General features: G+C 32.3%; 1 protein-coding gene across 1 annotated transcript; it reads right to left on the bottom strand.

Annotated features, from left to right (window-relative positions):
- Positions 1 to 9,911: 9,911 nt before the first annotated feature.
- Positions 9,912 to 12,478, bottom strand: LOC25501864 (homeobox-leucine zipper protein ATHB-6). Its single transcript, XM_013591301.3, has 3 exons — positions 11,943 to 12,478; positions 11,119 to 11,483; positions 9,912 to 10,752 (listed from the first exon to the last, which is right to left on the bottom strand). Exons 1-3 carry the CDS (start codon positions 12,001 to 12,003, stop codon positions 10,243 to 10,245), a joined length of 936 nt encoding a protein of 311 aa, XP_013446755.1. The 5' UTR covers positions 12,004 to 12,478; the 3' UTR covers positions 9,912 to 10,242.
- Positions 12,479 to 14,462: the final 1,984 nt, after the last annotated feature.

Genomic DNA, 14,462 nt, shown 5'->3' with positions numbered 1-14,462 from the left:
CAACGGGAAGCACCTGAAGTGGGAGAAGGAAGCCGCAAATATAGATTAGTGCTAAACTATGGCCTATGGACAAGATTATACTAGTTAAATGATACATTATGGGAAGATAGTACTGTTGCTCTATTATATGCAACCACTTGCAAATATGCGGAATTATAAAACTCGCTATTTATTCCCCCTTCTTGGGGACAATTTTCATTTTAGTCGGATTTTAAATTACTCATATAGGTCTTTGTAAGTTTCGCTCACTTGGTAAGAAATAATGCATATTATAAATAAAGGTCGGGATTCAAACCCTAAACACCCCATTTATTCACATGAATTTCTCTAATCGCTAAACTATTTAACCAAAAAATAAAATTGCTCACAAAGTTACTCATCTTAATCGTCCGATCTAGTATAGAGCAACATTGTTTCTCTCAAAATCAACGGGGACAAAGTGGTGGATGATAAAAATTATTGAGATTAACTATAAATGCTGTATCCCTTGCTAAATAGTAAGCTACACCATTTGCCAACTCTTGACAAAATTACGACTATATAATTTTTAAAAAGAACTAAGGAGGAGCTTGCCAAAATTAAATATAGCGTCAAATTCAGAGACATGATCAAGAACGATATTTTGACTATCTAACTCAAAAACGATATTTTGTAGCCCTAATTTTCTCACTCATTAGAGAGCTTCAAGAAGAATCATAGCTTCAACTTCAAAAAGTAGATAAGCAACATGAGACTCAAGTTGTTCTTCATTGAACAAAATTACCACAGTGATCACGAATGTACATACAAAAACTAGTTTTCCTCAATTTTTTTAGGGATAGTTTTCCTCAACCGTTGAAGCTTTCAATTTATTATTATCAATTATATTATTAATCAATAAGTGATACCCAAATTTAAAATAAAATAATTTTCTAAAACAGTTGCTTTTCAAATTTTAAGATCATGAATTACCTCTTCGCAATTAGGGATACAAATAACTTTTAAAACAATGTTACATAGTGTTCTATGAGTCATTGGTTAAACAATCAAAAGAAACAAGTTTTTATTAAAAAGTTGTTTAATTATAACATAATCAAAAGTAGATACAACTTATATTTTTAAGACAAAAATTATATTTTTGAATTTCTTAGTCAGTATCCCAAAGCATCAGTTAGCAAGACAATAGAAACTTTTAAGGCTATATTTGGATGGAAAATTGTCTTAATCAACTTCTCATTTCATATGTTAATAATAGGCATTTGTAAGATCTCCTAAAAAAATAAATGTTAAATATGTTTTTGGTCCTTATAAATATGTCAATTTTCGTTTTAGTCCCTCTAAAATTTTCCTTCAACTTTTAGTCCTTATAAAATTTTCAATCACTACTTTTAACCCCTGTTTTTAATTTATTTTTTGTATTTTTTAATGAAATTGTGAAGAAATGTGTAAAATATTCTAAAAAAAATTAGAATTTTTTAACAAAACACAAATTAAATATGAATTTTTAACCGTAAAAAATATAAAAATTCATATTAAATTCATATTTTGTTAAAAAATTCTAATTTGTTTTTTGGAGTGATTTTTATAATATTTTGAATTTTTCTGAAAATTTTTATTAAAAAATATGAATTATACATATGAGTTTACTTTAAAAGAGAGACCAAAAATGAAGATTGAAAATTTTATAGGACTAAAAGTTGAAGGAAAATTTTAGAGAGACTAAAATAAAAAATTGACATATTTATAGGAATCAAAAACATATTTAATCCAAAAATAAATGGCATGGGTAAGACAATTACAAAAGCCACCGTGATTTTAAGAAGCAAGAATTTCTTCTAGCTTTGGTTAAACTCACGTTTCCACCCTATGACCAAACAAGCACGCATATACGTTTATGGTCATCTATCTCCTAATTTAGTTAGTGTAGTTCAATTGACAAGCATAAGAGGTTTGCTTTAAAAGGATTAAGATTCCCGTTATCAACAATCTCATGATTATAAAGTTGTAAGGAAGAAGGACCACACATAAGCACTTGTTTAGTAAGAATAAGGACCTTATAAAATAGTTATTGGTGGTGGAGTATCATCTTTAATTAATTAATTAATTAATTTCTTCAACTTTTGTTTAGAAAAGAAGAAAGACAAATAAAACAAAAATCTTTGTCCTTGAAAGGTGGCATGTTTATATTAGGCAGATGAGCTGTCAGCAATGGAGCTTGTTCTAAAGAAGAAGGACTGTTCACATTCTCGTCGTCCAGCTCTCCCAGCTTTCTTGCAATTTTTACGTGACGGTGACCTTTGAAATTGACATGTTCTTTGCAGTATGGGAGGGACCCACATCACATGGCTCTACGAATACAGGAATCAAACCTAGGGGCGCGTAGGACCCGCATCCATGACGGAGGACTATCGTCCAATTCTATTTTTATAACATAAATATTTTTTAATTTAATTTCAATATTTGATTTTTCAAGAACAAATTACGAGATATTTTAGAGTTACACTTGGGTAACGTTGTGTTCAATGATTTTGTCTCTATTTCTCTTCAATATAAGTGATGAGATCGTTGAGACATTCTAATCGGTTGTTAAGTTGTAGTCGCACGATGATCCTTACGTATGAGGTCTATATTATTTCAGTTGATTTACGTCTATCCCTCTGATTGCTAACTGCACCTGTTGATCGCACGATGATCTTTACGTGCGAGATCTTGTTAATTCAAAGGTAACTGACCACAAACTTAAATTGGTGTTCCAGTTTTTTCAAAGGCTATGAAGTGTCAATGTTCCATTAGGTTAACCTCATCCATGAATCTTAAGACACTTGTAGCACACTCTCCTTCCCCCTAAGTAGTTCTACAAACGAACAACCATATCAGTGTGTATCCTATCTAGAGGTCGAGGACAATAGTCTTACTTATGTTTATTTCCCTCGGTGCTTGTTTCCCTAATTACTAAACTAGTTACATCATAGGTTCAACAAGTTTTACTCAATATTAGTAATGTCACCTCCTAAATACTTACTGATGGGGTCAACTCTCTTTCAATATCTTTCTCTAGTTTACTAATTACTTACTTCCTAAAGAGATAGTTACTACTACAAGGAAATAAACATCGAGATATAAGTTTCCAGATAGTAATAACAATGGTAAGCTCTATCACAACCTAAGTATCTAATCGCCGGTTGCACCTCGACGAAATAAATAAATTCTAAATAAAACTTAATAGCGAACAAAAAATAAATTAAAATATAAACGACGTTAAATTAAATAATTATCCAACAAAAGTAAACAAAGGTTCATCTTGGAACCTTAACCTATAGATATCTAGTTACACATGATAACTAAGATAAAAATACTAAAAGATAAAAGCATACCCTAGAAAAGATAGAAGAAGATATAACTCCTCCTTGGCTCCTAGAATTCCTCTTGAACTGCTCTAGTTCTGAACGATAAATTATGAATGAGGAAGACTGGTATTTATAGGAAAAATTTCCACCTAACTTGGACTAAAATCACGAGCTTTCAGGGGCGAAAAAGTCACAAAAAGCGACTTTTTTCGCAAGTCACAGGCGCGTGGCGCCTAGAGTCATGCGCCTGGAGCTTTCATGTGCTAGGCGCCCCAATGCATGTGCCAGGCGCTTTAGGCTTTTACTTTCATTCGCCTAGGCGCTTCGTTTTGTGCGCCAGGCGCTTTAGTGCGTTACTTTATGTTTTCATGTAATCTTTGCATGTTGAGGTGTTTTCTTCATGGTTAAGTTGTCTTGGACATTGGGAACAAAATTCCTCCATGAGTAAAGTCTTCTTAGGCCTCTTGAATCTTCATTCTTCATCTTCCCAAAGCATAATAATCTTCAGAGGTCTTGATTTGCCTGATTTGCTTGATTCTTCGTGATTTACTTCAGGAACCCTCTAAAATTGCTATGCTTTGGGAAGAATAGAATTATAGACTCAAATATAGAAAACATTACAAATGTCCCGAAACCATAGGCAATTGCTCTAATACTCATCTAGTTTGCTGGTAAAACCTACTAAAATAGACTGAAAAAAATGTTAAAAATAAGGTAAGATGATATGTCATCACTAGGTGACAAAACCCAAACACCGATGATCAAAAGATAAATTTTCATTTTTTCACTTTCAACCCCAAAAGTTGCGATAACTTCACTTTGTCAATTAAATGGTGCATCGAAGACTCGTTTTGTTGAAAAATACGAAATTTATACCCTTTAAAATAACCTAGACACAAGACAACCAAATCGTTTTAACATAAACCTAGATTTTTTTATAGTCACCTCTTAAATTTTCAAATCTAATGAGGTGATCAGAAAGATGCGACAAACCCACTGCGTGGATATATAACCATCGTCAAATAAGTGACTAGATATTCCTATAAAATGTACAACCCAACAACAGATGATTGACAATTTTCCCAACCCACAACCATATGAATACAGGTTAGAACTAGACAATATAATTCTACGGTGAATTAAATATTCCTTCGTTGATATCCTATCATGCAACAACCGTCAAACAAATAAAAAAAAACCTTTAAAGGGAGAGCTTTGTTCAAAACAACATCACATTTGAGATGTCAGATCAATTAACCTGCTTTGCATTAAACAAAATGTGATACATATCACCTAATGTTTAACATTTGCATGGGTCGAGATTCCAATCTCCGTTATCTTCCACGCCATCTTGCAAAAAAGTTTATACAACACTTCACCCTAAAGAACACATTTCAAACATTAGTTAAGTATTTTTTGGTTGAAACTTTTTCTGAATAAGTTTACTTTTAGAAGGCCAGTTTTTTTTTTTTGAATTTAAATCTAAATTATAAATATTTTGAAAACAAACTATTTTCTTATGAATGGAATCGGGGATAGTATTTTGGTTTTGTAAAATGAGAAATAATTTTGTACCAAAAAAAGAGAGGGAAATAATTTGATAAAATAAATGAGTGAACCATCAAATTCGTCCTTGAATTTTCACGCGTCGGTCAAATTCATTCTTCAATTATGCGAAATATCAACTTAGTCCCTGAATTTTTCAGACATCCATCAAAAAGGTCCCTCCGTCCAAGTGCGCTGTTAGTCATGTTGATCTGTCGTCCTGTATGTTGTGTTGTCTTATACACGTGGCAAGAAGGAAGCCACGTGTTCAAGGACTAATTTGATTCAATTGGAAAAAGTCAAATTTTCACTTTTCTGATTATTTTTTTCATGCTTTCCCATTTTGCCCATGCATTACCCATACCTCCTTCACATTTCACTCATAAGCATAAAAAATGGCCTTGACTCTTCTCCTTCCCGCTAAAACTTTCTTCATTCTCACCCCTCCAAAATCATCATCATCTCTGGCGATTCTCACGTCTGTGAAGTTTTTGTGTTCGGTTGTGGTTAAAGGTAACACATTTCCTATAGTTTATCAAGTTTCTGTGTACATATGACTTTTGCTTATGTAATATTTCAGTTTCAATTTTTGTGTTCTGACCTTTTTAGTTTATTTTGTACACATATCCTTTAAGGATCAATTTGATATCTGATTAAACAATTCAGGGGGTTATTTGATGGTTTTTAATATAACGTATGAATCTATTTGATGAATAGAGCAATAATTCAGGGACTGATTTGATGAAAATATTATTACATAAAGGTTACAATTCCTCAATCATCTTCAACCTCTTTTCTCACATCACCATTAAACTTGGAGCTTGAAGATGAAGCTCGACTTTCATAACTGTTTTTTCCCATATTCCCACCCCCCATCATTTTTGCTTCAAAACTTTTTGAGGATTTTGACTTTCAAATTCAATGCGAAAAAGTTAAGGTTTGAAGATTTTGAATTGGGGAAGAACTGAACCACTTATTAGTGGAGGAAATTTTGGTGATTTTGGAGTGTAGATTGAAGATTGTGCAATTAGGGTTACAATTTTATACAATTGGGGAATAAAGAGCCGTTGGGGAAGAAAAGAGCCGTTTGGAAAGAAAGCCAAAACATTTTCTGCAAATCAATCAGTTTAGTCCTTTGAAATGTTTGTTTTTATCGGCCAAATTAGTCCCTGCCAACGTGACGTCTGACATGTGAGAGGTTAACGGTCACGTCAGTCCCATTAATGCTCCGTTTGAACAGAAGGACTAACTTGATTGACATTTAACAAATTCAGAGATTAGATTGATATTTCACATAATTAAGGGATGAATTTGACCGACCCGTAAAAATTCAAGGACGAAGGTGAGGATTCACTCTAAAATAAATACTTAAAATAAAACAATCTGAGGGGGTAGTAATTAAATGTGTTTGTGAATAAGGTGCAGTGAATACGCAGTTGTACTCATGAAGAAGGACCACATGGAAAGGCTGGTGGACCAGATCCATAGCCGTACACGTGTACAATGAATGGGTTTTAAAGAAACAGAACACGTACTCGACTCGAATGCGTGCTGACTGCAGAATATCAGAAAGAGAGAAAGGGCTGCCATGTGCAAATCTGCTCTGTTGCATTTGCAATGCAAGCGAGCTTTGATGATAAAGTTGTTCATTCACAATACAAATGCAATTTTGTTTTAAGTACCCCATACATACATATATATATATATATATATATATATATTATCGAGAAATGATATTTGTACAAGCACTTTGTGACAACTTTCTCTCACATACTCACATTATACTTTTATTCTTTCTATTCCTTTTTCTCTCTCCATTGTTTTTGACCAATGAAAAGAGAGAAAAAAGAGGTTGTCACAAAGGTTATTTCAAATAGATGTTCAAATATCACTACTCTATATTATCTGAGGTGATTAAAATGTTGGTTTATGTATCTCTACGAGCTTAGCTCAGTTGGTAGAGATATTGCATATTATATGCAGAGGCCGAGGTTCAAACCTCATACACTCCACTTCTCCATAATTAAATTGTGTGAGCTCTAGCGACTAAGCTACTTGACTAAAAAAAAATGCTGGTTTGTGTGGAGATATTAGTTCAGGTACCTACAAACACTCGAAAGCACAAGTTCTTCGGTCCTTAATTAGTAATTTTTTTTCCAACTAGTTTAGGAGCTAGAATTCACCTTTTTAAAGGTGAATAAATGATGTGTTTGGGGTTCGAACCCCGGCACCTGCATATCCCTGCTAATTGATCTATGCTCACGAGAACGGTCCTTAATTAGTACTTTAACCTAAATAGTTTTTTTTTTATTATGTGTAAATTTAATGTTTAGAAATTTAAAATACTAAGTTTGTATTAGTACCCATTTTATATTAAATAAATATATAACTTTTGAATAAATTATTGTTAATTTTAGCTGTTTTAACATGTGCAATATTGTACATGTTAGACAAACAATTTAAAGAAAAATACTAACGAGTGTTTTGAGTCATTGTTTAAGGACTTTAAAAAGTAAGTTTTTATGAAAATACAAGTATTCATTGTATTGGGATTTAAAGTGTTTGATTTTTTTAAAGAATAGTAATTTCTAAATTTAGGATCCTTAAACAATGTCCCATGTGCAATCGTTAGCAAAATCCATTTTCAAATTATACATTACACAAGGATCCTAGGTTTATAAATGCTTCTTTAAAAAAAATGCAAACACTTTAAATTCAAATGTATTGAATACTCATAATTTCACAAAACTTACTATTTAAAGTCCTTTAACAATAACTAGAGACACTCGTTAACATTTCCTTTTAAAAATATAATCCCTCTCACTTTCTCATAATCAATATCATTAAATGTTTGGGGCAATGATGTAAATATAACAAACATTATTTACAAAATTATTCTTACAACTATTTTTATTAAAATCCGTATATTTTATAGGGTGTCTTATATCAAGGGGCACATGAAATATTTAAGTGACCAATGAAGTTTGTTTTTGAAAAGGAGGAATTATTTTAGTGAGCTTAGTAAAATAAAGAATCCAAAAGTACAGTTAAACAAAAAAAGAAGTCCCTCTAAACTAAATATATGTTACACATCAAATTACTAGTCACACTTCAAATTATTTTTGCAGAAGGCATTTGCCCTGATTTGAAAAACTTGACTCCTTCTTAGGTAAGTATTTGTATATGGAAATTTTTTTATCACAGACTTCCTATGTGCATTTTACTGACTTCTTATGTGCATTTTATTGGTATGTTGTCGTCGGGTGATTCACTCCCTTCTTAGGTACCGTCTTTTGTTTTGGAGGGGATGAATGTTGTAGTCATCTTTTCTTATGTATTTTTGCCTTGAAAATGCACCATGCAGATTTTTATGGTTGGGTTTCACTGCGATAATTCATAACGATATTATTAATAATACTTTACTTTTACGGTTTTACCAAATTGTATAACGAGAACCCAAATTTCAATAAAAAACAAAAATGAGACACCTTAAATTTTTCAATCAGTGAGAGAAGCAACAACCACATTGTCACCTAAGAATTGGGAACTTTGATTTTCTTCTCAATTTATTGATTTTCATTTACACTAAAAATGAAAAAAAAATCATTAGATCTATATTTATATTTTTTATTTTGAGAAAATGTATATTTATACATTTAAAATTATAAATATTGGTTGTCTGCACTATCTAAAATTTCTGGGTCCGTTCATAATCTTAAACATGCAGCTTTTGTCATGCTCCAATCACCACACCAATAACCCTCCATGAAAAGTATGCAGCTGAATTCAGCTTCCCCAATTAAAATTTCTTCATCACCTGCTCGAATATGTGAAGAAGATTCCGTTCCCTTCCCACACACAACACGTTTGATGACGTCTATGCTCCCCGCTATCTTTGTGATCAGTTGAACTAAATTGGTAGTAAAGGACAAACTAAGTTCCATAACCATCTTTATCTATAGGTAGCCACTAGGCATCATCATCATCCCTCTTCCCTAACAAATCCTAAAATCCGTCACGAGATTTAAAACATACACCATTCTTTCCTTTTTAATAAAAGAGAAATGATATCTTGTACAACCACTTTTTGACTACTTTTGAAATAACCTTCTTTTTCATACTCACATGTTTTTTTTATTCTCTCTCCTTTTCTTTCTCTTTATTATTCTTGTCCAATAAGAATAAAGAAAAAATGGTTGTCACAAAAATTGTATAAAATTAATTCTACAAATATCATTCCTCTTAATAAAAAATTAGGCAAGAAGAAATTACTCAATCCGCAAGGGGAATATTAACCGGTACATTTAGAGCATTGATTAAAATATTAAATTTTTTAATCAAGTCAATCCTCAATTTTTTTTTTAATAGAATTATTAAACAATACTCTTAGAGCATTCGTTAGCAAAATCCTAAAATAAATATAACTTCAGGTAAAGAAATTTTGTTTTAAAATGAATATAATTTTGACTTTTCAATGAAGAAGTTTTATGTCAATTTGTATGAATAACGTTTTGGACAAAACGTTCTTTACAAGTCACCTATAAAATAATCGTAACCCTAAGGTGAATTCTCAATTTTTTAAATCTTTATGTACTCTTAAAATATGCAATAACTTCAGTGTTGGAGTTGTTGTAGATACAACACCTCTCCGTAGAGTAGCAAAGTCGTCCTTCGATACATTCAACCAACACCCTCGTCATCTTCAAAATCACTCCTAATTAAGTCTTAAGATTATCCTTCAAAAAAAATTAAGTCTTAAGATTAAGAATTGTGATCCACATTTTTTCTGTGTGACTGAATGATCCACATTAATTTCACTCTAAAATGTTCAAGCACTACTCTCAATCTAGTAAGTATTCAAATTGAAACTTTATTTTTGGAAAAATCTTGTAGAGACGGTATGTGATCTTACTAGATTGAGAGTAGTTTTTGAACAATGTGATCTAAATGATTCAGAAATATATTACTAGGGAGTATTATTATCCTAAGATATTTTTATTTTAAATATATAAAAAAGTTTACTACTCCTAAAATCCGATAGAATGAAAATAGAGTTGAACCATTAGAATAGTAAATATCTTCTACCCAATTCCAAAATTTTTACAACAGAGTTTTCATTAAGATCTAATCATTATTATTCAGAAATTAACCCCTCCCCGCACGGTCTTAATCATCATCAACCTTTCATCTCCGACCCTACACCATGCGATCTTTCTCCCCCTCTCACGTTCTTCAACTTCTCTCTCAATCTCTCTCCAATTCATTAATCCATTTTTACAGGGATCGATTTTTAACTATACACCGTTGCACAATGTCTTATTTTTTCTATTCGCACCTCTCAAATTAAACTCATCACAAGTCTTTTTCTTTCTTAATTCCACTCCTCTGAACAATACCATTGAAGCGTTGGTGGTTGTTCATCTGAGAAGAAATCACAAGTCTCATCAGCACTAAGAAAATTATGCTCTTCCATCTTCACAAACTGCGTCTGAAACTGAAAGCAATTACTCATAGAAGACGGTGACGACGATTCAGAACAATTAAACTTCAAGGAAGAAGAACCAGGAGACATCAAAAAGTTGTGATTTTGAAGAACCCCAGATGAAGAAATTGCTGCGTTGCTTTCTTCATTCAAGATTGCACTTGAATCGCTATCTGAAGAACCGTCTTTGAAATCCGCAGGAAATAGTGAAGCAACTCCATCACCATTTTTGAAACAATCGTTGTTTAAGTCCTTAGAATCGGATCTAAGAATGGCGGTTTCATCAGAAGCTGTGTTTTCTGATTCTTGCAATGTTATCAACTCTTCTTTCACACAAACATCGCTTTCAGTAGTTGTGTTTTCTTCTTGTATTTGCAATCTTGATTTCAATTCCTTAACCTGCCAAAATAAGCATAATTAAAATTTCTTAGTACTCTTTATATTATTCTTTACTATACACTTTATAAAGATACTTGGGTACAATTGAGATGGTAAAAGATTGTAAAATACATTTATATGCTAAGGTGTAAAATCGAACTCGTAATTCTCCAACATTATATGCAAAGATATTCGAACCTGCCCTCGGTATATTAGATGTTTGAGGGGGCATTAGTACCTCTACGACACTAGTTGAAAGAAACAAATATAGTAAAAATTTCTTAGAATTTGTGTAATCAAATACTTAAAGGACACCGGATAACACGACCTTTTATCATATCATTGTACTTAATCGAATTTTACAGCCAAAGGAGTATAGTTATATACCTCTTTGAGTAAGGTTTCTTTGTCACGTTGGAGATCCTCACAATTAAGTTTAAGTGCATCATAATTGGCTTTGAGAACACCATAATCTCTTTCCAATTGTTTGGTCTTCCATCTAGCACGACGGTTTTGAAACCAAACAGCAACTTGTCTTGGTTGCAAACCAAGCTCTTGAGCAAGCTTAACTTTCCTATCTGGTTCAAGCTTGTTTTCAACTTCAAAATTCTTCTCCAAAGCCTTAACTTGATCCACACTTAGTCTTCGTTTCTTCTGCCCTGGTTCATCAACACATCCTTCTTCATCTAGTCCTTCCATCATGGACTGAAATTCCCTTCCATACACTTGGTTGTTCCTTGGACTCTCTTCTTCTATATCAATGCAAATTAAATTACACATATAAGTACATAGCAACAGTTATTATTAAGCCTAATTCAGTTGAGATGCATTGAATGCTTTGTATCATAGTTGATTTGTCCAAAGTGATTTTACAAAAGCTACAAAGTATAACTTTAAAAAATCAGACCGGCTCACCGTATTTTTATATAAATTCACCATAATAACAAACATGAGCATAATTTAACTAAAAATGATGAGTTGTAATGCAATATAGTGAATAAAAAGGAAGGAATCAAGCATAAAAAATTGGAGTAAGATAAATAAAATAATGAAGAAAAAAAAGTATTACTTTTTAAAGGTCTAGACACATGAGATGCTAGATTGTAAAAAATGTTGAGACAAGACAACAAAGAACAAACACCCACTATGAATATTATGTCTGAAATAATATGTAACACAAAAATAAAATAAAGTCTGAAATATGAATTAACCTGTTGTTGGACAAATTGTCATGAGAGCACCTAAAGAATCAGAGCTTCCAAGTCTCTTCATGAGTACTTTAATTATAAGATTAAGGTTGTTAAGTTTGATTAGTACGAGAAAATAAAGATCTGAAGAGAAAAAAAGGTTAGAAGACAAAGATTATGTTTTTGTTGTTCACTTAAAAGGAGAGTTTTGGTATCTTAAACAGCGCCAATTAGCACAATTGTTTAAGCAGTTACTATACAACCACTTATCACCATTAACTCCCATGTGTCTACGTTTGTTTTTTCTCAACACTTGTTCCTCTTCACCCATCAAACACTTCCAACACACACAACACAACAAATCAAAGTAGTAGTGACTAATTAATATGTTTTTTTTACAACACTGTTTTGGTCTGTTTTTTTTATTCTTCTACATCATTACACTGTCAAATTTTTATACGCTAAGAAGGAAACAAACAGAGAAAGTGGGGATGAAGAAAAAGAAAGAGTTGTGTTATGTTGATGGTGAAGGAGTTCAAAGGCAAGCTTAGTTCTTGTGAGTTTGTGACTATAAATAAACCCAACCTAGGTTACAATTTGACTGGGGTTGGGTTAGGTGACTGCTACTATAGTTGGCTATGAAATGTTAATGTAATGAAAGCTAAATTCAACTCAAATGCAACTTTTTTGGGTACCGGTTTAACCGGTCGGTTTTATTGTTTTTCGACCGTTTCCTTGAGGAGTAGTGTTTCGGTAGAGTACAGTGCATTGTGCACACGCGTTTGTATGCAAACGGCGTGGCTTTCGCAAGCTGAGATACGCCATTTGAGCCGACTAAAGATACGTGTTTCCTCAGCGTTTTTTTTACTGTAACAATAACCACCACGCGCTACGCAAACTTCTGCTTAAATAAATAATTTAATCTGCGTTAAAAAGAAAATTAATTAGGTTAATTTTTGAATAAATAATTTTTTATTTAAAAACATTAATGAGTGCTATGATGGCACTTGTGAGCCAAACTCTATAGTCTATCTATTTGTAAGAAGATTAGTAAAATTCTCTACTGAAAAAAAAAATCTACGACTTTTAAGAGCCTAGTTGTATCCAAACAAAAAAATTGATTTTTATTACGGTAAATAAATGGCAATGAGGATGTCAGTGGGAGAAGCTCGACGATGATGTTAGATTTGCAAAAACTCGGAAATTCAAGTCAAACTTTGATCATATACTTTTGTGGCTTCTAGGGCACGATCTTGGGGTGCTACAAGATCATATTTTGAGAGACAGTGGGTTATGTGGCATGGACTCGGATTTTGAAAATGCTTTGGATGGTCTTCGTGGTACGATTTAAAATTTTGATGTTAGCAGTTTTACTAGCAATGACACCGTCCCTCCTAAAGCACGACATGTTTTGGCGAGTGTTCTTTTTAGAAAAAGTTTTCATGATATGAAAGTTAAGTTTGACATGACCACGAGATAGAAGATAATTTTTGGATGTTTGCAAGCAGCACATGCTCATGATTTTCTTCTAAGTATCCCGATTGATGGGTTAGGTCAACATATGTCACCAGTGGAGTATCATAATATCCTTAGATATCGCCTTATGATTCCACTATTTCCTATTGATGAGGTGTGCCCTGTTTATCGTAAGACGTGTGTGGATTCTTCTGGGGAGCATGCCGTTCATTGTAAGGAGCTTCCCGACTTTAAGTACAGACATGACTTTGTTAGGGATGTACTTTTTGATATATTCAGACAGGCGGAAATATCAGCGAAGAAGGAGGCGCCTGTGAACTTCCTACCCACTAGATAGAAGATCAACACTCATGCCTGCAAATGTGATGGTGTACGGATGGGTAGGTGGAAAATATGTTTGTGTAGACTTGACTGGGGTTTCGCCACTTGTTGGATTAGGCGTAGGACCTTTTACCGTAGGACAGACAGCTCTAAAAGCTGCATCAAGCAAAGTGGCCAAACATGAGAAAGGGTGTTCCGACAATCAACGTAACGCCCTATTTTATTATTTATTTATTTAATTGAGTTTAGATATCTTTTTATAATTTAGTCGATTTATTTTGATGAGTGATATTTTGTTATGTTATATGTTGATATTTATTAGTATAATATATATGTTATTTGGTGTAAAAATATGTTATTTGGTGTAGAAATATATGTTATTTGGTGTAAAAATATATGTTATTTGGTGTAGAAATATATGTTATTTGGTGTGGAAATATATTTTATTTGGTGTCGAAATATATGTTATTTGGTGTAAAAATATATGTTAATTGTTATAGAAATATTTTATATTATATATATATATATATATTATAATAGAATATTGAGACTTGGAGGACAGATTTGGAAATAAGAGAAAATAAGTAGGTGTAGAAATATATGTTATTTGGTGTAAAAATATATGTTATTTGGTGTAGAAATATATGTTATTTGATGTAAAAATATATGTTATTTGGTGTGGAAATATATTTTATTTGGTGTCGAAATATATGTTATTTGGTGTAAAAATATATGTTAATTGTTATA

This window comes from Medicago truncatula, chromosome 8, assembly GCF_003473485.1.
Source record: "Medicago truncatula cultivar Jemalong A17 chromosome 8, MtrunA17r5.0-ANR, whole genome shotgun sequence".
NCBI classification, from domain to species: Eukaryota; Viridiplantae; Streptophyta; class Magnoliopsida; order Fabales; family Fabaceae; genus Medicago; species Medicago truncatula.
The sequence above is the reverse complement of the archived record's forward strand: the minus strand, read 5'-3'. Positions and strand labels throughout refer to the sequence as shown.